We start from the raw sequence: 24868 nt of genomic DNA, 5'->3' as shown, positions 1-24868 counted from the left end.
AAAGTCCATTTTCTTTCCTAGGGATGAATTTAACATTAAAGTTCTTCAGGCTTTTGTGGAACTCCACGAGTTTGCTGATCTCAACCTCGTACAAGCCTTAAGGTGAGCATTCATCCCCTGCGTGTGAAGGGAGGCTGGTTGGGCGAGTGGCTGGGCGGTGACCCTGTGGGTAACTCCAGCCACCAGAGAGAGAAACGGGGTTGGGGGGAGGCGGGGACGACAGGGACGGGCCTCTCCTGCCTCCTTGTGGCCCAGGTTCTGGCTCGGCTCCCTGTCGCTTTGCCTTCTGTCTCTTTGCCTTGTCTTTGGCAGTTGTGGGTGCCTCCGCCTTCCCACTTCTGGGTGCAGTCTCAGTGCCGCTAGGCCTGGGCCCACTTGACGCCACATTTGGCTTTGCCCACTAACCACGTGGAGGCCTAGCGTGTGCCGAGGAGGGTGTGGGTTTTGTGCCCAGGGAGGCCGCCCTGGCCCGTGTTCCCAGCCTCGTTGGTAGGTGCTGGTCTCAGCCCGTCTCCTCTGCCGCAGCACCTCCCCCCAACTCCCCCCGCTTTCCTGGTGACTGCTCCCCCAGCTGTGGACTGAGGTGGCCGCTGCCTTGCTGTGGGCTCAGCCCCTGGCCTTGGCTGAAGGCCGCGCTTGTGGGTCCAGTTTTAAATTAAGCGTTTTGAAGACGGTGTCTTGGGGAGGGGCAGGCCTGGAGAGCCTGGGGTGCGCCCACAAGGACCCTGTTCTCTTCATCAGCCGTGGGGGCTCCCGCAGGTGGGCAGGGAGCGCAGACAGCGGGCGCACCTCGGTGTCCAGGGGGTCAGTGCGCTTTGGCCGCCCGGACAGGGCCTCTGCTCTCGGAGATGCCCACCCACCCCCCTGTTCTCGCCCCTGCAGGCAGTTCCTCTGGAGCTTCAGGCTGCCGGGCGAGGCGCAGAAGATCGACCGCATGATGGAGGCCTTCGCTGCTCGCTACTGCCTGTGCAACCCCGGTGTCTTCCAGTCCACGGGTGAGTGTGCGCGGCGGGTGGGTGACGCGCGGGGGCGCCCGGGCTGGGCCTGTGCTGATGGCCCGCGGCGCTGACCCCCCCCAGACACGTGCTACGTGCTGTCCTTCGCCATCATCATGCTCAACACCAGCCTCCACAACCACAACGTGCGCGACAAGCCCACGGCCGAGCGCTTCGTCACCATGAATCGCGGCATCAACGAGGGCGGGGACCTCCCCGAGGAGCTGCTGCGGGTGAGCCGCCCCGCCATGCTCCTCTCCTCCCCATGCGCCCTCCTCCCCGTGCGCCCCTCCTCCCCGTGCGCCCCTCCTCCCCGTGCGCCCCTCCTCCCCGTGCGCCCCTCCTCCCCGTGCGCCCCTCCTCCCCGTGCCCCCTCCTCCCCGTGCCCCCTCCTCCCCGTGCCCCCTCCTCCCCGTCGCCCCTCCTCCCTCCCCCCCTCCTCCCGGCGCCCCTCCTCCCGTGCCCCCCGTCCTCCCCGTGCCCCCTCCTCCCCCCAGGCCCCTCCTCCCCGTGCGCCCCTCCTCCTTCGCCCCTCCTCCCCTCCCCCCGTGCCCCCTCCTCCCCCGGCGCCCCCTCCCCCGGCGCCTCCTCCCGTTCCCCCTCCTCCCGTGTGCCCCGTCCTCCCCGTGCCCCCTCCCGTGTACCCCTATGTCCCCGTCCCCTCCCCAGGTAGCCGCCCCCCTCCCCCCGCCCCGTGTTCCTCTTCACCGGTCCGTGTCGTCCTCGTCCCGTCCCCACCTCTGGGCTCAGGAGCATCAGGCCCTGCCCTTGCGCCCAAGTCGACGGCCTTTAGAGGGGCCCTGGGCACGCCCTGGGGGGCTTCGCGGGGCGGCTTGTGGCGCTTGGCCTGAGCCCCGGCCGCCTTCCCTGCGCAGAACCTGTACGAGAGCATCAAGAATGAACCGTTCAAGATCCCCGAGGACGATGGCAACGACCTGACGCACACGTTCTTCAACCCCGACCGGGAGGGCTGGCTCCTGAAGCTGGGTGAGCGGCGGCGCCGGGGGCGGGACCCCGCCGTGGCCCCTCTGCCTGCGCCCGCGCCGCAGCCCCCGCGGCGCCCGGAGCGCCTCCCCGCGCGGCCGGAGGCGTCGGCTCCCAGAGGTCCCCGCACAGCGCCCCCTAGCGGCTAGGCGCGCCCGCGCGGGGTCTGCTCCGGCGGCAGCGCCGCCCCCGGGCGCCCGCCGCCTCTCTTGGTTCGGTGTGGCTGACTTTCGATGCGTGGTTTAAATGTGCCTTCTTGTTGTTTTCCTTCTGCCTGTGGCTCCCACCTTTCTGTTCTGTGACGGGCTGTCCCTGCTTGTCCTGCGTTAGGAGGTACGTACCCAGCGGCTTCCTGCCCCTTGCCAGCTGCTCTCTCCTCTCCTCTCCTCTCTGTCGGTTCGTGTGAAGCTCCGACTTGCTTGCCATCCATCTGGCCCTCGTGGCTTCAGACGTGCCGGGCTCACTTCATCCTCCACGCAGGGCAAGGTGCCGCGGCCGCGTCGCCCCTCCGCGGCTGGGCGAGGAGTGAGGGACCGAGGCGCGTGGAGATGCCGGGCGGAGACAAGCTCGCCCCTCCGCGTCCTTGGGCCCGAGCGCATCGCCCGCCGCCCAGCCCGCTAACCAGGCAGTGCGTGTTTGCACCACCTGTGCAGAGTCCAGGCGCGTGTGTTAGAACGCGGGTGCTCTCGTCTGACCTCGGAAGCTAAGCAGGGCCAGGCCTGGTTAGTATTTGGATGGGAGAAGCGTGTTAAGAATCTCTTGACTATTGACAAACAAGCAGAAGCGCATTTATATATACTGGGCCATCTTAGGGATCCATAGGGAGTTATCATTCTGGTGGGGGTTGAGATTCCTCCTTCTGGTAACATTAGAGCCTGTGAAATGAGCCAGATGAGGCAGGCACTCTGCAGACAGTGTCAGACACCAGGGCTTACAGGAATGCTGGTGTTTTGAGTCTAACCCAGAGAGGACGAACATGGGCCTGGTGGCAGTGTGGCCGGCGTCAGGGTGTGTAGCGCGGGGCGGCTGTCCTGATTGGGGATCTAGCTCTGACCTTTTCTGGCTGTGCCAGGGTTCGGAAGACTTCTGGATCTTGGCCTAAAAAGCCAGAACCGTAGCAATGGCCGTGAGTAATGCCCGAGTGACCTTCCAGACACACCTGGCTTTGAGATCCCTTCCAGCCTGTGGGGCTGGGATGAGGGCATGAGGAAGGTGCCCAGAAGAGCAGCAGCTGCACTTGGGCCCTTCCTGTTCTCTGTTGCCAGCAAGTGCCCCCCCAGGATGGTGACAGCACAGGCCTGCCTGGCAGCCAGGGCGCCCCCAGTGCCAGCTGGGTGACTCTAAAGACTGAACTAGATGTCTGACACCAGGGCTTGTGTTCCATCCTGTCATCTGGTCGAGCAGATAACCGGACCACAGCGTTGCGGCAGAGCACCAACAGGCACAGGGCCGGCTGGTGCCCAGGGGTGTCCCAGGGTCCCGGGGCCTGCTACTCCCCCGTTCCCGCAGCCCCTGCTGTGTCCTCAGACCTAAGACTGAGGGCCACAGAGCTGGTGATGGCACAGGTCGCACCTGTAGCCCGGAGCCTCAGCCCCTGGGGCTGTTCTGCTCTCAGAGCTGTTAGCATCCCCGGGGTGTCCAGCACACGGCCAGCCAGTCAGCGCGCCAGACTCCTGCCTACGGTTCTGACCCCGCGAAGGGTCCCTGGGTGTCGGTCCCCTAGGGACCCAGGAGGCGGGTGCTGAGGCCGTGTTAGGCTGGGCCCGGGTGCACACCTGTACTTAGTGAGGACACAGCCCTGGGCTCCTGAACAGCCTACACACACAGGCAGAGAAGCCAGCACTGTGGCCATGCATGTGCTAAGTTAGGAACCGGAGGTCCTAGCGTGACCTTGCTTGGGGGTTGGTTGTCGTAAGTTAATCTTAGAGGAGACCGTGCTTTCAGGAGGCCAGGGTGCCCCGCCAGAGCAGAGAGCCTGGTGGTGGTGCTTAATGATGGTCCTGTAAATACTGTGTAGTCACTGTGTTTTGAGAGTGAGTCAGATGTGTTAACACAGGAGTGTGGTTGGCACAGAGCTGGCGTGGAGAACAGGCTTGCGTGGTATGCACGAGAGCCTGTGTCTGCTAACAACCATGCAGGCAGCAGGCGTTTACAAAGAGAAAAGGGCTGCTTCTATCCATTCTAGTCAGGAGCAGCCAGGCTCCTTCCTGCAGGGGTGTGTATGTGTGTGTGTCCCCTTGTCCTGAAGCCCAGCCACAAACACATGCTTGAGCAGAGCTGGTCCGTCTCCCGCAGCAAAACCTGCTGGAGCTCAGAGACCAAGAGTGTCACCGCCACCACCCTGAAAGGGGGCTTGGGGCTGGGCCAGGCTCAGGGGTCCACCTGACCACACACCTCTGTCTCAATGCCCACTGCCCCCCGCGCAAGAGGCTCCCCTGGTCGCAAGACCTGGACCAGGGCTTGGGCTCCTCCAGACGTGCCGCTGAAGTTGGGTGTAGCAGGGCAGGAGTCTAGGTGCAGAAGAGTCAGAGGCCTTCCAGGAGAACAGAGAGCCCTGCCCATGGTTCGAGACACACCTCGAGGGAATGGAGGCCTTGGGGGTTGGAGGCATGAAGGGGCCTCAGGGTCTGAGGGCCCCCAAGGACAGTGGAATTTGGACAGATGTTTCTGACGGGGATGGAAAGTGAGATTAGGGGAGCGGGGGAATCTGGGGACCCTCTTCACAGCATGACTGAGGCTGCCGCCCCACATACCTGCCCTGCCTGCCCAGCAGCATGTGGCCATCATGAGGACAGACGTCTCGTCAGTGACCCAAGGGTGAGGGTCCCAGTCTCCGAGGACCCCTCAGTGGCACTGAAACCGCAGGCGGGGCTCCCTCCCTGCAGCCAGGTGTCCGAGTGTCTCCTACCCCCAGGTCTCCCCAAATGTCAGCCCCTGTGCCTTGATTTCCGGACAGCCTTCATGTCCCCGTCTTGGCTCCTCAATCTCAGGGACCAGGTCCGTGACCCTCAGCCACAAGGGTCTCACCTGTCTGCACCCGGGGAAGCAGGGGGCGGGGCAGCCGCTGCTCACCTCGTGCCAGTGGATCGCAGCCATCTGTCGCCAGGCGCATGTTCTCTCTTTCAACTTTTGTTCTTAAACTTCATGTCGGAAGCAGAGACTAGAAATAGAAGTGGAAGCCAGTGGGTTTCTACTGAATATTTGAGAGTAAAAGATTTTCTCTTCTGTAGTTTAAGGAGAGTAGGTGCAGATGAGCTCTGTGTGTGTGTGTGTGTGTGTGTATGCATGCATGTGTGTCCCAGATCTTATTAAGAGATTAATTCAATCTAATAATTCCCTGGGCCGAGGCCATAATCGATTTTGATGGATCCCAGGGCCGCCCCAAGTCCTCAGTAATGCGATGACGGCCCTGACGTAACGGGATTAAGTCCTGGACAGACCGGCAGCGGCGCTGACTTCATCCTGTTGTCATTTCCATGTGGGGAAATTAAGGCCATTCATCACGACTAACTCTTCCAGGAAGCAGACTTGGGGAACACTCGGGTCATCTGGGTGCCCGGCAGGCGGGCGGGGGTGCATGTGGGCCCCCCGGCAGCCACAGGCGGGCTAGGCCGCGCACTGTGGCCAGGACATGGGGCAGAATGTGAAACGTTTTCACGAAAGAGGAAGTGTAAAACCCAGCTCAGCCCCAGTGGCATTTCTGAAAAGCACAGTAGCTCATGTAGGGCTTGCTCTGCCCAGACTCACGGGGTCCCTCTGCTCTTAGGGGGGCGCGTGAAGACCTGGAAGCGGCGCTGGTTCATCCTCACCGACAACTGCCTCTATTACTTTGAATACACGACGGTAAGCGCAGGGCTGGGGGTCCTCCAGGTCGCGGGACCCTCGGCGGGTGTGGGGGAGGCTGGCTGAGCGCTTTGTCCCGCAGGATAAGGAGCCCCGGGGGATCATCCCGCTGGAGAACCTGAGCATCAGGGAGGTGGAGGACCCACGGAAACCCGTAAGCTGGCTTCCCTGCCACCCGTCCTTCCCTCCCGCTCCCCCAGCGCCTGGTGACAGCCCTATCTGTCTCCACCAGAACTGTTTCGAGCTGTACAACCCCAGCCACAAAGGGCAGGTCATCAAAGCCTGTAAGACAGAGGCGGACGGCCGGGTAGTGGAGGGCAACCACGTGGTATACCGCATCTCGGCGCCCAGCCCGGAGGAGAAGGAGGAGTGGATGAAGTCCATCAGGTGCGCCCGGGCCCACCGGGGCGGGGCCTGGGCTGTGGGGCGTGTCAGGGGGCGGGCTTTGTGCGCTTGGTAAGCCAGGAGGGGCGGACTCTAGTCTGTGGGCGTGTCGGGCCGGGTAAGGCCCGAGCTGGGGCTGTCAGAGGGGCGGGGCCTGCGTGGTGGGTGGGGCTGTTGTGCCAGAGGGGCGGGGCCTGGGGCGAGGGGCGCTCTTGACGGGGCCTTGTGTGTAGGACTGCCCCTCCCATCCTAACCCAGTTTTTTTAACCCTCTCTCCCAGAGCGAGTATCAGCAGGGATCCTTTCTATGACATGTTGGCCACGAGGAAAAGGAGGATTGCCAATAAGAAATAGAGCTTTCCTGGTCTGAGCAGCAGGTAAAAGTAAACTGAAACCCCACAGCAGAGTGACTGGGGGCTCCCCGCGACACCCTGGACCACCCCGACGGCCTGCCCTGTCTCTGCCGGGACAGCAGCCCCTGCTGATCTCAAGAGGCCTCACGTCACCCCTTCCCCCCGCCGCCCTCCCGGCTCCGAGGACATCCTTCTCGAAGTCCCGGCCTGCAGCTGTGCCTGGTGGTCCAGCCTTGAATATCCGCGGGCAGACAAGGGGCCCCACGTGCTCCTTGGTGGCAGTGGCGGTGTTGGCCGTTCTGGAAGCCGCTGTTTTGTGTCATAACAGGAAAGGAAAAGCTACCACTTTTTTATTGAGTTTTTTTCTCAGATATATAGGATTATAGCTTTTATACGCCTTTTTATATTCTGAAATTATAATGAAAGATACTTTCTAACAGTAGTATTTTTAGAATGGCAGCTATAAATTTAACTTCTGGACACACGTATATACTGTGCACTGAGAACAAGTTACATATACACACATATGCAGCAACTGGGGAGTTGGGTGCCGTGCTCAAGGGGAACCCGAGGGCGCCCCCTGGTGGAGGGAGACGCCCGTGTCCTTGAGGACACGCACTGGGCAGGGTAGGGTTCCAGGGGTCCAGTCTTGTGAGTCATCCAGCTCAGTCTTCGTGGCCCCACAGATAACTTTTCTAAAGACACAAATCATAAATTTTGGTTTGGGGTGTTTATCCTGTAACTGCTGAATCCCAGGACGGACAGTGTATGTATTGAACCACATGAAACTGCTCACATTTGACCCGTTTCTGATACCCACAAACAGCAGTGTCACGTGGTCCAACCAGACACATGGTTCAGGCCAGCTGCGACCCCTGTCTTCACTACTTAAGGCCTGTTGGCCAAACGAATACTTATAATGATCAGATATGTTAATGTAATGTGTAGACATATAAGGAACAAGAGATAATCTTCCGCTGTGTTTTGAGAGATTTGATCTATTACAGGAAGGGGAAGAGCAGGCTGGGGAATGAAGGTGTATAGCACTTAGGCTTTTTTGTAAATAGTTTAAAACCCCAAATATGCACTGGTGGTCAGACTGGAGAAGATTCCTGACCAGGAGGTTGTCAGGTGCCGCTGGCTGAAGGAGAGGTGCTCAAGCGTGCAGTGAGGAGCTGGGCCCACCATGCCACAGAGATGGCCCAAGGGTGCACAGGTGGGGCATTCAGGGCCGGGCCAGTGACATGCCTTTTAAGTTTCATTTCCACCACCAGGACCCCCGCACATTATATGTAGGACCCCCTCGCCCACATGGGCTGTTTCGGTGGAGGGTCCCTTCCCTGGGGGACCTCTTTCCCTGCCCTACTGCGAAGACACCCACCTTGTTCAGTCTGTACGCCTGAGAGGTCATCACCTCTCCTGTGCAAAGGCCAAGTTCAAGAAAGACCACCTCAGCCTATGCATGGAGAGGTGAAACAGAGAAAACGTTTCCTGGGAGTTGCCTCGATGCTGAGACGGAATGGCTGTTGGCTCCCAGCCTCGTGCAGCTTAAAGTCACACTAGACTGCAAAGGGGGCCACGCCCAGGACCCTCCACCAGGCATCAAACTGACTGTTCTGGTTCATTCCCAAGCATTTAGGCTTTGCTACTGTACCGATACCTCAGATTCAAACCTCTAGTTCTGAGAAAGGCAAGTCAGCATTCCTGAAAACGCCTGACTGGCATATATGCAACTCTGGCCCCAGTCTTCCATGAAGAGACGCTGCCCAGACCACCCGACCAAACACTGCTGACAACAACCGGCAGCGCCCTCCCCTCGGGCCAGCCACGCTCCTGGGCTGCCTGGGGTGCCAGCTCCATCAGTATTACGCGTGGGACAACCGATCTCTCTCTCCTTTGTTTGATCCAGGTAGGACCCTGGGGATCAGAACTTTGTCTTTTGGGTTTGCATCAGGGTGGGGTTGAGAGAAGTGAGCAGGAAACTTCTGTAAGAAATTTTCTCTGACCACTTGTGAAGGAGCCTCACCGGACGGCTGTTTGCCTGGGATGATGCAGAAGGCCGTGGTGCTCAGGATCTGTCCCTTGCCCTAGAAGTGTTACATGAAGTCATGGAATTCCAGGTTTTGTTCTGACAGTATTAACCTGACAGGCTTAAGGTCTTCCCCCACTAAGCCCTCAGATGGCCTGGTCCAGAAGCCCCGCTGGGTCAGGGCTGTGCAGGGACAGGTTGTGGCTGGCGGGCCTGGTTACCTGGATCTCAGTGTGATCCTGTTCGTCCCCCTGCCACCCTCCCGTCTGCACTCAGTGCTTGAATTACTCGCCTTGTCCCAACTCTGGCCAAAGAGCTTCCCTCCAGCGACAGAGGGCTGGAGGCAGGGAAGGTCTGCTGGGTGGGAGGCATGGCTTCCACAGCCCCACTCGCCCCCATTGACATGGGGGGTTTAAGTGGACAACCCTGGGCCCACACAGGCAGGTGTCCTCAGGATCACAGCATCCTTGAGCAGTTTAACGTGGTACCAAACAAAGTCCAAATAGGAGCTATGTATAGATGAAGCAGCATTTAATGCTGCATATAAAGCAATGCATATTTTTCAAGCTAAAATGCATATATCTACATAGATGTGCTTTGCTGAGAAGTTAGGTCTGTTGTAGACCAGAAACCACACATTGTGATTTCTCGTTTTATTTTTTCTTAGAAAACATTTCTATTTACGGTAAATAGTTAATATGTAAATAATGTACATATATGTTGACTTCTGGAGTGTTTGTTACAATGTATATACTCCTACAATGTGCATGAAGAAATATCCTTTATCTATTGATAATTTTGTTGTAAAGTGAATGGTAAGCCTGGAGAGTGTATGGCTGTCAAATGACAAATACTGTGTTCATTAAATAAAAACACATTGTTAAAATAAGATTGCTCACAGCTGGGTTCTTTAAAACGGGGGGATTGTTGGGTGAAGCAGCCCACGCTGGACTCTCTCTCACCAGCGGGGCTGAGAGCCCATGGCTGGAGCTTTAGAAGTTTTTAAGAAAGTAAATGCAGAGAAAGAAGTCGGTGAGAAGTGTCTGCAAGCACATGCGGAAACAGCAGTAAAAAAATAAGACACAAAAGGTTTAATTTGCTGCCATTTATATACTATATAAATTTTACATGCTGTATATTTACAGTGGGGCAAGTGCTTTTTTAATCTTTAAAAAAACAAAGATCAAACTTTAGACATCTCTGAACAACACAAACTGTATAAACCATACAGATTATTCAGATACAAACTGTATTAAATACAGTTTTCCCCACTCCGTCTCCTGATGCAGGACCAGTGAATTATAAGTGTATCACAGTTTGATAGCATATCCATATTAAAAATAAAATCACAGTATGATTTTGTCTGTAACTAGAAACTTTAAGGGACCAAGCTGACAACTCAGACTCCAATATCATAGTCAAGACGAGACACTGTATAAAAAAGTGTTATGTAATAAAAACATACTGTAGGCCTTACAAATAATGTTTGGATTATACATTCATAATGTAAATACTCATCATAACTGGTAAATTGATTTGAATAGTTCCACAAAGTTCAAAAACAGAACTTGTCTATAAAATACATCTTCAAATCTTGAATACAACTAAAATATGAAGCAAATTAGTTTCTAGTATCAGACATTACAGAAAACAGGCTGCTCTCAAAAGTCTGGTCGAGAGCTTGTGAATCTTTAAATACGTCTTTAAATTAAATATACACGCTGTCAGTTTGTACTTTTAATAATCCCACGGTTTCCCGGTTGGCCTTGCACCGGATGTCTACCTTGGAGGAGCATTGCATGGAATACGAGTGGTCAACCTGAGTCTGTGATTAAGCAGCATTTGAGATGTTCTAGTCCAGGGCGTTATTTTCAATGTGATTTATATACACAGTATTTTACAATGGTCAGCAGTTGTAGAAAGTGTTCATCCGTTTGGAATAAGGGTAATTAAGAAAAGGTAAAAACTAAAAAAAAAAGTCCTCCATGGTAAAATCTGTACAGTATTTACTAAAGAAGCACCACGCAGATTTGAACAAAGTTATTTTCTCTATTTATAATTTAAGCTGGGTTGGGGATGGCTTCTGTTGAACACGGTGAATCTGAAAGACAAGAGGCAGCCGCGTCAGTGGTCCAGAGGCAGGAAGTGGAACCCAGGGCCTGGTGAGCCCAGGTGGGCTGTCTCTTCCATTCCCGTCCTCCCGCCCCTTTGCAGGTGCCCCAGGTCTCTAGGAAAGCCCCCTGGCCTCCCTGCAGGCAGTAGCTGGGAGGCCAGCGGGGAGAGCGCCCTCTGCTGGGCACTCGGAGCCGCAGCCCTAGGAAGAAAGTCTGCGAATTCCTTAACGGGCCTCAGGGCTTTCCCCTTGAGGACTCGCTAAGTGTTCACTGACCGCACGGTGGTCCTCTGTAGACAGTTCACTCAAGCCTCACCTCGCTGAGAAGTCACACATTTGGACGAAAGTCCCTCCCCATTCCCCATGACCACTCCCCACCCCCACCCCCACCGGGGCCACTGAGCACCAGGCCTGGAGATGAGGCTAGAGGCTTTGATTTGCTGTAAAAAAGCACCCAAACCTCATTCAGATCAAGCCAAGCCCTTACTGTCTGAAACAAGTGCAGGGTGGGGAGGAGCGGGGCACCCAAAGCTCAAGGACAGGGGTCTTGGGAAGGGCCCCCTCCCTCAGGCCCTCAGGTAGGGCTGTGTGAAGAAATGACTTCTCCATCTTTCAAATGACTTAAGCTTCTGACCTGCCCTCGTTTTCTACAGCGAGGGAGAACGTGTCTAAGGGCCTGAACCTCACCCCCCTCAAGGGCTGACTCCCCACCTGCTCCCCTGCAGCCCCAAGCTCCCTCCTCAGGCCCCTCAGCGGCTCCACAGACGGTCAGGACAAACATGCAGAGAGGAAAAGAGCTCACCATAACTAGTGAAGTTTTTGTTTTGAGGCCAAGTTTTCAATCACCTAGAAAGCAAAGGTTAGGAAACATTTTAATAATGTTTTTGCAAAAATTTTAGTGCCTGTGCTCTGTGCGTATCACATCATTAACTTAGAAGCAGTTCTCAAACAGGTTTGTTGCCTGAAGTCAGTCCTACACGAGCTGTGCTTCCAAGGGTTTCACTGAAAACGCTTTTACATGGTGACTTGAGGGCCACGTCCCCGTGGGAACAGCCCAATCTGATCCCAGCAAACCATTCAGCATTTCACGTTGGGTCAAAGACCTCCAGAGCTTGATGATGCCACAGAACAGGAGTCTGGAGGAAAGGAGAGTGGTCAAGGCGCCAGCACAGGCAGGCAGGCAGGCAAAGAGGTCGGTCCTCTGAAAGCTGACAGCGGTGCTGAGCCTGGGCCCTCGGGGGTGGCCCTTGCCAGGAGGTCAGGACAGTATGGGCGTCCAAGCGTCATCAGATGCCATCAGATCGAAGACAGGAAAGGGTCCCCCCGCCTGCAGCCCCTGGAGACCTGCATGTGGGCCACCACATGTCCACTACTGGGCTTCGCGTGCCACCTACTGTCCCCTGAGCCAGCTCTGTGGGTGAGCCACGCCCATGGTGGGCTGGCGGCCTCTGGCTGTGTTCCTCACCACAGACCTGCAGCCTGAAGGGGAAGATTCAGGCAGAATTCCCGAGGACCTGCCCGGACCACTTCACCCCACGCAGTCAGAAGGGACTCATCTCACCCAGCCCCTGCCCCAAACTGCGGAAATGTTTGTGGAAACCAAGGTGGAAATGCACACTGTTGCCATCTTAACAAACAGAGCAAAGGACACATAGCTTCCCTTTCCTAACGGCCCCACGAGTCTTCTCATTTGCTCCAAGCATCCCCGGCATCCACCCCTCCCCAAACACCCCACCTCTCATGATCTCTGCTTCTCCCAAACGCCAGTGCGCTGTGCGGCCATCTGTCCCTCCTCCACCAACCATCACGTGACTGTGGGCCATTGGAGGGGGTCCTCCCCGAACCAGCATGACTCCTCCCTGGGTCCAGGACACGGTAGAGAACCCATGGCCTCTGGGGCTCCCGGACGGCAGGCAGGGTCACAAGGGGGCACCTCGGGGGTCGGGGTGGGTGGGGTACGCATGGAAGGCCCAGGCCGGGCTCCGCCAGCTCCGCAGGGCCACGGACGGGGCCTGGGCTGCAGCGCAGCTTTACTGACACATCAATTTCACAAAATTTTCATGTGAAATGAAAGTCTTCTTTGGACTCTTCCAACCATTTAAAGGAGAAGGCAATGGCACCCCACTCCAGTACTCTTGACTGGAAAATCCCATGGGCAGAGGAGCCTGGTGGGCTGCAGTCCATGGTGTCGTGAAATGTCGGACACGACTGAGCGACTTCACTTTCACTTTTCACTTCCACGCATTGGAGAAGGAAATGGCAACCCACTCCAGTGTTCTTGTCTGGAGAATCCCAGGGACGGCGGAGCCTGGTGGGCGGCCGTCTATGGGGTCGCACAGAGTCGGACACGACTGAAGTGACTTAGCAGCAGCAGCAACCATTTAAAAACGTCCAATCCTTCCCAACCGGCAGGCCACGTGAAAGCGGCGCCCCGCCCTCGGCCCGGCCCCCTGCAAGGCTCAGCACTCCTTCTAGGGTCGAAGGTCAGGGGAACACCTGAGAAAGCCAGAAGGGCTGCCTCCAGAGCGGTCAGAGCAGGAGAGACTAGGAAGTTACAAGTGGGCCAAGCCCTGCAGGGCAGACAAGAATCCCAGCGCTCGGCAGCCTGCGGTCACCTGGGAACCCCACCGGGAGCCAGTGCCCGACACCCGGGCCCGAGGCGTGATGCTTGCGCACCGGTCACCAGACAGACTTCCAGGGTCTCCTCACAACGGGCAGAGGTTCAGGACCCGGGAGAGAAAGGAGGTACCACAACACTTCTGTCAAACATGGCGTATGAACAGTTCTGTCCCCAATCAGACGCCCAGAGCCACACACTGCACAGCCTCCTGGCTCTACCTCGCTCAGCTTTCCCACCAGCCTCGAGGGGCCGCGCGGAGGCCTCGCGAGAGCCGGGTGAGGACGTGAGGCGGGGCTCAGCGAGACTGACAGCTGCTCCGCCCTGTGAGGCTCCTCCCCCGAGCGACCGCCTCCTCCCCAAGGGAAGGGCGCCTGAGGCCACCACTCCCAGCGCGCCCCTCACCACTGCCGCTCTCCCAGCGCGCCCCCTTACCCTGGTCGCACTGGGACAGACGACACCTGACCTCCCGGCTCTCCATCCTGAAGTGTTTGGTTTTCTCACAGAAGGGTGCCGCGCCCTCCAGCGGCAGGCCGTCTGCGAGGGGGAAGGCGCCCTCGGCTTTCCGGAAATGGTCCACAGTCTCACAGCTGGCTGCCTTGGGCAAGCGCGGTTCTGAATCTCGCCCAAAGTCCTCTGATTTCCTCGAGTGTCTCTTCTTTTTCTTCTTCTTCTTCTTGTGTCTGTGGAGGTCAGCGTCAGAGTGCGCTACGGAAAGGTCTGAATCCTGCTGATGCCTGTCGAAGACAAAGCCAGGACTAGGACCACCAGGAAAGCAAACCGCCCCAAGGAGAACTGGTCCTCTCTGACTCACACCCCGTTCTGTGGACCTTCACTACACACACACAAGTGAAACTCTTTCCTAATTAAACATGCGGTTTTCACTGTAATAATTTAAGTCCAGGGTCATAAACTCACCAGTTTCAACCTGTCCCCACCGCAACCTTCAACTTTGGGGAGAAGAGCTCTGGCCAAAACACCAGAGGAAGAAAGGACTCCACCAACTTATCCTGAAACTAGTTAGTGGCTGAAGGAAAAAGTATCTTTGCTGGGTGTGTCAGGCACACAGAGGAAGGAGGTTTGATTTCCTTTTCCTTCAAGTAACCACTCTTCACCTGTGGCTTCTGGTAATCTCTTCCCAGGGTTTCGATCTTAAGAGACACCAGTGTATAGTAACTGTGTTTGTGCTCAGTCCTGTCATCACGGAGAAGTCATTTTCCAGAAAACTGCTGACCAATTTAGCTTTTAAAAAATACGAGAACAAACTTCCCAATGAAATTTCAAACTGAGAAATGGAAACTCAGTTTGAAATCTCATTGGACAGTTTGTTGGAGATTATCAACAGACACAGAACTATAACTACATCTGTGAATAAATAGGTTAACACTCAATCCTAAAGAAAATCAACCCTGAATATTCTTTGGAAAGACTGATACTAAAGCTGTAGCTCCAATACTTTGGCCACCTGATGTGAGGAGCAGACTCATTGGAAAAGACCCTGATGCTGGGAAAGATTGAGGGCAGGAGGAGGAGGAGACGACAGAGGATGAGATGGCTGGATGGCATCACAGACTCCATGGACATGGGCTTGAGCAAACTCTGGGAGATGGTGAAGGACAGGGAAGCCTGGAGTGCTGCAGTCCATGGGGTCGCAAAGAGTCGGACACAACTGAGCAACTAACCACCACCACCACCGTGAAGTCGGAGAATCCCAAGCTTTAACCTCCCGAATGCTGCACGTGTACTCAGTTACAAAGCACCAACTGAACGCAGCAACATCTTGAAAGACCAAGTTTTTAGGTGTTTTCTAAAACCGCGTAATAAGATACAGCTTAAAACAGAGCTAAGGAATCTATAAAAACAGGGCAGTCCCAAACCCACCGAGATGAAAGCTACGCACGACACAGCCCTCACCCATCCCCAGGCTGGGTGTGGAGGGCGCGCCCCCCACGCATAGCCGCCCCTCACCTGGAGTCTCGGTCCCGGTGTTTGTCTTTGGATTTCTTCTTCTTCTTCGACTTTTTGTGCTTCTTCACTTTGGGCTCCTCTACAGGGTCCTTCTGTAAGCTTCTCCAGGCTTTCTTTTCTACGTGACTCTCATTCTCGAGGCTATCGTATCTCCGTTTCCGTGACTTAATGTTGTCATGTTCATGAAACCGTGCGGCCAGGTCGCAGCTGCCGTCTTCAGCCCCGAAGCTGAGCCTGTCGTGGGTGTACTTGGCGGCAGGGTGTGGAGGGGGCGCGTGGGCCATGCCCGCCCGGGGGCTGCTGAAGCGGTGCCGGTCCCTCTCTTTGGCCACCAGCTCGTAGCCCTTGCGGCCTCTGTAGTGGTCCTTGTAAGGCCGGCCGCCATAGGGCCTGGCCCGCTCGTACTCTCGCTCAGCGTGGAAGGGCCGCCAGTCCCGGGGCTCCCGGCTGGGATACAGGGGGGACCTGTCGTGATGGTACCGGCAGCGCTCCCAGCGCAGCCTGTCCGGGTAGTACTTCTCCCGGGTCCAGGCATGCTCGCCCTCGGCGTGGTGGTAGCGGCCCCACTCCTGGTCAGGGGCGCCCCTGCTCCGGGAGTGGTGGTGGCCTGACCTGGCCAGGGAGCTGGGGCAGGGGGGCTGCGGGGCCAGGGCGCAGGGCTCCGGCCGGGGCCGCTCAGGCCGCGGCCGCTCGTGCTCCCGGTGGGGCCGCTTCCGCCGATGCTGCACCTCGGTCCTGCTCCGGCTCTCCCGTGCATGCTCGCCACTGGACGAGCGGTCCCTTCGGCTGCGGTAATGTCCTCGGTCGACCTTTCTCAGGCTGCTGACCTTCTCCTGGACCAGACACGGCTCTGGGGCCTTCTGCCCGGCCTTACTGTCTTCCCCTCTCTCACTGCTGCTGCGCTCGGGGGGCCCCTCAGGACGGTTTTCTGTGATCGTGTCTAGCTGCGCAGAAGGCGCCTCATCTGTGGACACCCCCGTGCTCTTAGAGGGACCCTCCGCATCCGAGCCTCTGTCCCGACCGCTGTGACCCAAGGGCTCGGGCTCATGGTCGCCCTCAGAAGGCACAGAGGGACCCGGGCTCAGCCTCCCTGCGGCTTCCGCAGCCACCGGGTCCTGGGGCCGCTCTGGTAACGTCCCTCCCACATCCGGGGACGGTTTGCTCTGATCGTCTGTTAAATTCCCAGGGTCACAGGGTGCCAAAAGCTGATCGTCCCCGAGGGCGTCCTTGTCGGGGTTACAAAAGGTGCTGGCACTCTGTACAGCCTCCTCAGGTTCTGCCGAAACACGTTCAGAGACTTCTTCTTTGGTAGGTTTGATGCTGGGGTCCGAGGGCGGCGAAGCCTTCTTGAATTTGCTGCTGAGATTCGAGACAGACTCCAGGTTGTCCCGGGCATCGCCGGGAGGGGAGCGGCCAGCCTCCAGCTCCGCCTCCGGATGCTCCAGAGGCCTCTCCTCTGAGCCAGGTGTCCTGCAGCCCCGCAGAGACAGAGAAGGACAGGGGTCATTTACTCATTTGCTCTCTGGGTTTTTGTCAATGGGCTACAGGGACAAACACTTCATTTATTTACTAAATATTTTATGGCTTTACTGTATCTGGCTGAAACCTAAAACTGGGCTTATCATTTTTGGAAACTTCAAGTTTTCTCATTGTACATAAATGTAAAAATTTCTATCAAGCCTACTTCATTTTTCACTAATAACTCTGCAATTCTAAGTGCCTCTGGTTTTCAAATATTTTTCTAATTCTTCTCAGTAACTAAGTCCAGACCATCAAAAAAGTCAAATAATGACAGGGCGCTTACTTTTTCTCTGGATCCCTTTTCTCCAAATTTTCCTGGAGCCTCAGAGGCAGAGTAGTTACCTCCCAACAGAGCCAAGAGCTCCCTGAATTACCAATAAACTGAGGAATCACTGCTGCAGTAAACGAATTCTGCTATGCTTTTGACGGACTCCTCAAGTTAAGGAAAGCTGCCAGAAAACAAGAAAAACCCTAAAGCGGGCCCCCTTTTTGGTCTGGGAGAGAGAAGACACGCGAGGTCACTACAGAGGCTCAAGGTCGCATGTGCAGCTGGGGTGCGCATGGCTGGGGCGCACGTGGCTGGGGTGTGACCGTCACAGGTCATCTGTTCTGCTCACGCACGTTCCATCTGAAGACAAGCTGAACCAGATGAGGGGAGAGACGAGGACAGCCGTGGTGCCAGGGACTGAGTGCTCAGGCTGCCCCCTTTTTAGGCTCGACTGGGAACATTCCTGACTGGGATTCTTGCTGAGGGCATGTCCCCCGCAAGGGCCCTTCTGACATGGGGTGCATGGGGGTTGTCCCTGTGATGGGGGAGACCACAGCACCAGTAGGGAGGGGCTGAGGCAGGCAGTTCTGCAGAACAAGCCAGGCGCCCACAGCCTGAGGTCCATGTGGAGAAAACCTCAGCTCTGTTACTGGCTGCTTCACAGACACCCCCAGGTGTCCAGCTAAAGACAGTCACACCTTGGCCGAGAGCTGTCCTCCAGGAGGCCGTCACGGCACTGACATGAGGTGCCAGCTCCCGGGCTGTCCATCTGGTGATCGCAGCCGCCGCCTCACGGCCCTGCCTTTACTCCCATCATGTTATGTACGCTAAGGTCAAGACACTGACGTGTGTTTTTTAAGCATGGAGACACACCACACTGACCCTTAATTTAATCTCAGAGCTCTAGAGAGAGCATAACAAAGCCTTTGCTCCTGAACAGAGCAAGACTCCCTGCCCAGCCCCTCTGCACACCCTCGGGCGCCTGTTGGGGGCGCTGAGTGGGACGTGCTGGCTGGTCAGACATGTACCGACAAGGCCCCGGCAGGGGGAGGCTCTGCGGGAGAGGAGGTGGGCACTGGACTAACAGGCCCCGATAACTGTTTACCTGACTTTCCCACCAGGAAAATCAACGAGTTCTACAGATGATTATTCAAGAAGGCTCATTCCAGGCCTTCTGCGAGTGGATGCACCCTGGTCCCACATCCTGCTGCCCTGGGACAGCCGTCTTACCTAGTCTCCTCTGCCGAGCCTTTGGCTTTGCTGCCGAGTTTGAAGGTCTCTAAGATTTTGTCTTCTGGAAGAGGTGGCAAAGGAGCAGGCATCAACTAGGATAGAAAAAAAAGATGTTTTTCAGCAGTGAGTGCCACGCCTCTGCCTCCTGTAACCCAGCCATGTGACCCGCTGGACACGAGGGCAGAAGGGAAGCCCGCCTGCCCGCCACCCCACAGCCGCTCACCTTCCCAGGGAGGCCGTTTGCCTTGGGAAAGGGGTGTTCTGAGTGCAGCGCGGGCTGGCCTGGGCAAGGGGCCCCGTCCGAGGGCAGGCCGTTTTCCGTCGGGTTGCTGTCCAGACCAGTAGCACCATTTAGAGCCACAGGTTCTTGGAGCTCGTGCGGGGAGGCGTCGCCGTCTTCAGCGTCCGGAGCAGGGGAGCACGCGCTCTCGGTCAGCCCGCGGCCGTTCTCCTGGCCGAGGCCCTTGGCCTCCTCGTCAGACTCCTCGGAGGACTCGGCGCCGTAGGGGACCAGCACGCCAGCGCTCAGCCTGGGCCTGCCGTTCATCATGGGCCTGGAGCAGGCCTCCCTCGGGGCCATCTGCTTTGGGACCTTACTAGAGGCGGGCGGCGTGGGGGCACTCGAGGTAGACTGTATTGCAGAAGAAGTGGTAATGGTAGAAGAGGGGGCGGGCTTGTTGGGGTGCTCCAAAGAATTGCTGTGAAGGTTAGACTGAGACTGACCTTGGCGCACAGGTAACTTGTTGTGAATACTGATCGTGATTTTCTGTTTCTTGGGGTGTTCTGGAATAACTGAGGGCCTGTTAACTGACCAGTTCTGAACAGACGGGGAGGCGCTCACAGGACCAGTCCTGCTGACGCTGGAGTTCCCGCTGGGGCCTGACATGGGGCTGCTCGGTGTCTCCTTCAGTGGTCCCGTCCCGTTCAGGTGAGGGGGGTTCTGGGGACAAGCAGACCACAGTCAGGTGAGAGCTCCAGAAACCACCAGACTCAAGACCTCAGGCGGCGGGCCTTTCCCACTCTGGCCCTCTTTTCTCTCTCTACAAGGAATGAGCAACACCGCCCTCTCACGCGGGCCTGTCCGCCCCGGACCTTTCACAGGCCCCAGTTTTCTGGGAGTTCATTTCTGGTAAACAGGGACAATGGCTTTTGTCGGAGAACAACTGCTCTGGCAGAAAGCAGCAGGTCCTCCTGGGCATGGCGTCACACAGGTTCTCCTTCGTGGTTCTGGGAGCCCCTGGCAGTTCAGGCAGGAGGAGGCCAGCCCCGGGGACTTCCCAGGGCCCCAGGAATGCGGCGACAGTCATGTGGACGGACACGCTCGCTTAGCCATCCCTGCCTCTTTGACCTCCCACCCTTACTCAAGTAGTTATTTCACTCCACATCCCAGCTTTTGCTGCTAAAACCCAGAAATTGCACACCGGTGGTCATGGGTGAATTCTGCCTCACAGAGGAACTTTGTTTGGCCTTCAAAATGTTTTCTTAAGTATCTGAATTAGTTGCTAACTTACCACTGGATAATGGCTCAGCTGATAAAGCATCTGCTTACAGTGTGGGAGACCTGGGTTCAATCCCTGGGTTGGGAAGAGCCTATAGAGAAGGGAAAGGCTACCCACTCCAGCATTCTGGCCTGGAGAATTCCATGGACTGTATAGCCCATGGGGTCTCAAAGAGTCAAACACGACTGAGTGACTCACTTTCACACTGGAAGTCTTAGCCGCTCATTTGTACCCAACTCTTTGAGACCCCATGGACTGCAGCCCACCAGGCTCCTCTGTCCATGAGATTTTCCAGGCAAGGATACTGGAGTGGGTTGCCATTTCCTTCTCCAGGGGATCTTCCCAACCCAGGGATCGAACCCAGGTCTCCTATACTGCAGGCAGATTCTGTACCAACTGAGCTACAAGGGAAGGCTTCATAGTTAAGCAAAAACATTTCCTGACAAATCAGCAGCAGCAGCCGCCCTTCCACACAGGGCAGGTGCTCTGCAGTTGGCCTGTCCCACGTCACTCAGGCCGAGCCCAGCACAGGACCTGCTGCCTGGCCAGCTCCCTACAGCACTGAGGCTGTGGCTCCCTGTCAAACTGAAAGGCTGTTATGACACCATGGCACAGGTGGCAGGATTATTCCACGGTGTGTACAAGCTATGTCAACACGTCTGCGGTCTCAACATTTACGTCAAGCAAAAGCCAGGCCTCCACTGAGGACGCTGATGTCACAGGAACCAGAGAGCATACCCTCTGCTCGCTCTGAGCAGCCCTCAGGGGTGTGATAGGGCCCAGCCAGACAGCAGGCAGAAAACGTCACACCCCTGAAAGGGCTAAATGGAGGCAACGCGAGTGTTCTTTCTGTACAAGCATCTCTTCCTGGAGGCCAGCATGAATCGAGAACCCCTCAATATTTACTCCATGAAGTGAACGGAGTCCAGGGTGGGAGATCAAATCCCCAGTGTTTAGACAGACTCACACCCCTACTTCCTTCTGGATCACATTGTTCGTCCTCAGAGATTTCCCCTACGTTTGAAGTATTTTCTAATAAACGGCCTGAATCCATTTTCGTGGATACGAAACTCAGCTGTGGACGAGGTCAGGGCCACCACTGCAGCACTGAGTAGAGGGCTGGACCCTCTGCTCGGGAGGTTACCTTCATCATGTGCGAGGGGAGCTGTGGGCCAATGAATCCCGAGGCTGCCTGTTTGCTGTTGACAACCCGCTGACTGATGACCGGGCGGGGCGAGGACTGGCCGGGGCTGTGGGCGGAATGAGTAAGTTCGCCTCCATTTTTCACATCGTGGGACCTGGGGACAGAGAGTGACAATGCTCAGGGTAACATGGGACACCCCCCAAAGAGCTCACGCACACCCCACCCTCGGCAACAGGAGACGCGACCTGGGGAAGTGCACAGAGTCCCGGCCCAGCCCAGGCTGGCACTGGGAGCTCAGGTCAGCAGACAAAGGGCCACTGTGGATTCTGATCTGATATCTATGTATTCTAGCTGAAAGGTTTTTTTTTTGGGGGGGGGGTAATTTTTTTAAAGCTATTTTTCTTTTGTTTTCCATTTTTCTAATTCTAAATACATATCACTGAGATCTGTGCTATCCTGAAAAGTCAGAAAGAAACAAAGACATTCTGCCTCCCCTCACCCCTTCAAGGAACCTGCTATCCAGATTTTGTGGATTTTCCTCCAGGCTTTAGCCTGGACTGATCTCCTCAACATCAGCGTGTAAAATTTCAAACTGCTTTTCCTCCATATATAGAGCACTTTCTCATAGCATTTTAAAAAACATCATAAAAACCACTTTTAACAGTTGCATTGTATTTCGTCACATGCACACGCTACCATTTATGTGATCTGCTATTGTTGGCAATTTGAGGATGTTCTGAATTTCCAGTTACTACCAATGGATATACCTTGGAGCACTCAACGGACTGCCCCAAGGCCCCACATCTCCAGGAGGAATTATCGAATCAGTAACACGCAGCAGCAGGCGGGGGCAGGCCCGGGCCTGGCCGGGGGCATGGCTGGCTGCTGGTGCCCGGGGCTGAGAGATGACCACACCGGGCACTCAGGAGTCCCCTTACAGGGCCTCTGCTCACTGCCTCCCCGGCCTGCCAGCCCACCCGATTTGCTGCCAGCAGCAGAAGCCCTCTGTGGCTTCTCCCGTCCCTTCTTCTGTGCATTTCTTTAACCTGCCGAAGAGCTGAGAGCTACAGTAAACGCATGGCCCACTCTCAAATATACCTTCCTTACTCTCCCCACCACCGAGATGCTGTTTAACCAAACAATGGAATTTAAGCATGCTGATGAAGTAAAGCATTCTTTCTGACTTAACAGAAAAGGTGGAAGTGCACTTTCCTGACAATACCTGATATAAAAGAGGACGTAAGCTTGCTGGCTGAGTACCGATCTGATATCACTGGTAGACACGATGGAGTCGTTCATTTGGTACCAGAGGCCGTTGCTAGCCTGTAAGACAGCCAACAAAAGAGATATCAGATTCGATCAGGTACATGAGGAACCTCAATCCAGAGACCTGTAAGAAAAAGGGGCTACCACAGGTCAACTGGAAAAGCCCCCCTTCCCTCCCAAGAATGCCAGTGGTATCTTACAGTGTACTGTAAATAGAGTAAGAAAATCCACACAACTTACTTTTATGTAGCAGAAGTAATGGCCAGCATGGCAATTAAAACCAGTGTGTACCAGGACTGCATACAGAACATAAATGATCGGCTCTCCGTTTGGTTGAGACATGTACGGTCGAATATCAAGATACTCAGGGTATTTCACATCCTACACAAGTATGAAGAGAGAAAAAAGGAACATCATCTCTGAAGGTGCAGATCATCCCGTCCATACACGCAGGGCAGGGCGGGAGGCTCAGGGCACATGGCGCCTTGTGGTGCTCCAGCAGGGACCCAACACCGCGGCCTCATTTTGGAAGACAGACCTAACCCGGAGACGCCTGACTCTACGTGTATTTAGTGCAATCCCCCTGTATTCGTTTTCTTTACGCAAGTAAGGATCCAGACTATGTGAGTTCTCCAAACCCATCAAAGTGGACAGTTAACAATCACAAGTCTGGACTTGAAGTCATTGCTTATTTTTAACAATTCAGGAGCAGGTTATTTCTTCCGCGTGTTACTGGATTTCTGACCACTTTCAGTTTCAGAAAGTGGGAAGAAAATGGGAAAGGTCAGTATACTACCAATCAGAAAACAAACGAATAAACAAGCAAACAAACTCTGGTCAAAGAATGGCAAGGTCTGGCTGGGAAATCTTTGGACTTGAAATGCCATAAGCGTTCCCTGAACCCACTCAGCACCTTCACCAACTATGACGCCCAAACGCGGATAATAAGCACCAGGTGTGACCTCCAGAAAGTCTAGTCAGCTAAGGGATACAGACGAAAACACACACACTCTGTAAACACACACAGCAAACTTTGAGCTCAGTTCTTTGACATTTTATTCCACTAACAAGTGCTGGAAGAACTTAGAAAATCAGGTAATAAAACTTCCATGTAGCTGCTGGACAGTTAAGCCTTGAAAGGCTCAGCATAAACAGTTGTTAATAATATTATCTACCCACCTTAGCAATTTTTCCACCAGTAAAATTTGCAAAACGTTTCAGAGAAAGAGTAAGAACATTAGAAGATCTATGTATAGTGAATCTCTTTGAAGCTGGAACCATCTTTTTACACCTTGGGGAAAAAAACAAAAACAGATGTTTAAGAAGATTCATGTGGGTTGGTTGTTTTTTGTTTTTTTCGTCTTACCCTTGTTATTTCTCTACAACAGTCTAAATTAAGTGTCCAAAAGAAGGGTACTGGATGAGAAATACCACCCTTTTCATCCAACAGTGAAAATATTAAAATTTGAAATTTGGGAGATGGCTTAATTAGCATGAGTGAAAGCCACAGGGCAGTTCTGAAATATCAGGCCACTGACATCTTAAAAATTAGATTTATAGAAGTTTCTCTCAATTCAAAACAAACTGAAAAACCGGCTGATAGAAGAACTCTGTGAAAACAAAGCCCAGATACAGAAGCAAGGAAAAGCCTAGAAACGTCCGTGAGGTTTAAAACAAAGGAAGCATCCCTCTGGTCTTAGGAGGAAAGGGGGCCTTCTCCCCAAAACAGTGAACCCAGGCACCACATTTTACTGCCCTATGAAGATACTGTATTTTTCACAAGCTGAAGGTTTGTGGCACCCCTGCGTGGAGCAAGTCTACTGGGCCATCCTTCTAAAAGCATTTGCTTACTTCAGGTCTCTGTGCCACATTTTGGTAATTCCTGCAATATTTCAAGCTTTCTCATTATTACTGTATCTGTTATGATGATCTCTGATCGGTGACCTTTGATGTTACTCTTCTAGTTATTTTGGCATTTTTAAACAAGTATTTTTAAATTAAGGTTTGTACACTGTTTCTTAGATGCAATGCTACTGCACACTTAAAAACTACGGTATAAGGTAGACGTAACTTTTCTATAAACTGGGAAACAAAAAAATTCATGCAACTCGCTTTACTGCAAGATTTGCTTTATTGTGCTGGTCTGGAACCAAACCCGCGGCTATCCCTTAAAGGGAACATCTACTTAAACCATAAGAAACAGGGCTTTCTTAAAATAGGCCCTTTTGACTTCATGGGGAAACAACAGAACGACTCAAACTTGAGGATTCTGGCAGGTACTGCCCCAAATCCTGGGAAACAACCATGAAAGAGAGAGATCCTTGACTGCTCTGGGAGAAAGCAATGCTCCACCCGCCCCAACCCTTCACACCGGGGTCCCTGGAGATGCTGTGACACACACGTGCCACCCCAGGCACCTTCACACGCGGGGGCACTAACGTGTGGATGGTCTTACCCCTCCCCTCCACCCAGCTCCCCAGGACTGAGGCCCCGCCTCCCCCGGGTCTAAGGAGTGTTAACACTGAGACTCGGGTGCCCTGGCCCTCGGGGAACAGAGCCAGGGTCCTCTCAGGTGGTCCTGGAAGCTCACAGGAACCTTGCCGGTCAGGCAGACACGCCAAGCCCTGTCACCCCAAGCCTGCCCTCCCCACC

The 24868-nt window shown here is 55.0% G+C and overlaps 2 protein-coding genes across 5 annotated transcripts in view; one reads left to right on the top strand and one right to left on the bottom strand.

Annotated features, from left to right (window-relative positions):
* The window catches only part of CYTH3 (cytohesin 3), a 68428-nt gene extending 58952 nt beyond the window's left edge, over positions 1-9476 (top strand). For all 3 annotated transcript variants that reach the window (XM_070362786.1, XM_070362785.1, XM_070362784.1), the window contains exons 6-13: positions 22-102; positions 883-995; positions 1080-1228; positions 1871-1982; positions 5746-5822; positions 5905-5976; positions 6055-6209; positions 6487-9476. In XM_070362786.1, coding sequence (XP_070218887.1) covers positions 22-102; positions 883-995; positions 1080-1228; positions 1871-1982; positions 5746-5822; positions 5905-5976; positions 6055-6209; positions 6487-6559 — 832 coding nt within the window. In that variant the 3' untranslated portion in view covers positions 6560-9476. The remainder of the gene's footprint in view (positions 1-21; positions 103-882; positions 996-1079; positions 1229-1870; positions 1983-5745; positions 5823-5904; positions 5977-6054; positions 6210-6486) is intronic.
* A 206-nt stretch (positions 9477-9682) lies between these two features.
* The window catches only part of USP42 (ubiquitin specific peptidase 42), a 43154-nt gene continuing 27968 nt past the window's right edge, over positions 9683-24868 (bottom strand). For both annotated transcript variants that reach the window (XM_070363077.1, XM_070363078.1), the window contains exons 9-18: positions 23396-23507; positions 22457-22597; positions 22173-22273; positions 20951-21104; positions 18531-19247; positions 18305-18399; positions 15286-16755; positions 13753-14054; positions 11503-11546; positions 9683-10688 (exon numbers count right to left, since the gene is read on the bottom strand). In XM_070363077.1, coding sequence (XP_070219178.1) covers positions 11539-11546; positions 13753-14054; positions 15286-16755; positions 18305-18399; positions 18531-19247; positions 20951-21104; positions 22173-22273; positions 22457-22597; positions 23396-23507 — 3100 coding nt within the window. In that variant the 3' untranslated portion in view covers positions 9683-10688; positions 11503-11538. The remainder of the gene's footprint in view (positions 10689-11502; positions 11547-13752; positions 14055-15285; positions 16756-18304; positions 18400-18530; positions 19248-20950; positions 21105-22172; positions 22274-22456; positions 22598-23395; positions 23508-24868) is intronic.

The sequence above is a fragment of the Bos mutus genome, chromosome 25 (assembly GCF_027580195.1).
Source record: "Bos mutus isolate GX-2022 chromosome 25, NWIPB_WYAK_1.1, whole genome shotgun sequence".
NCBI lineage: Eukaryota > Metazoa > Chordata > Mammalia > Artiodactyla > Bovidae > Bos > Bos mutus.
This window is presented reverse-complemented; position numbering and strand designations above follow the sequence as displayed.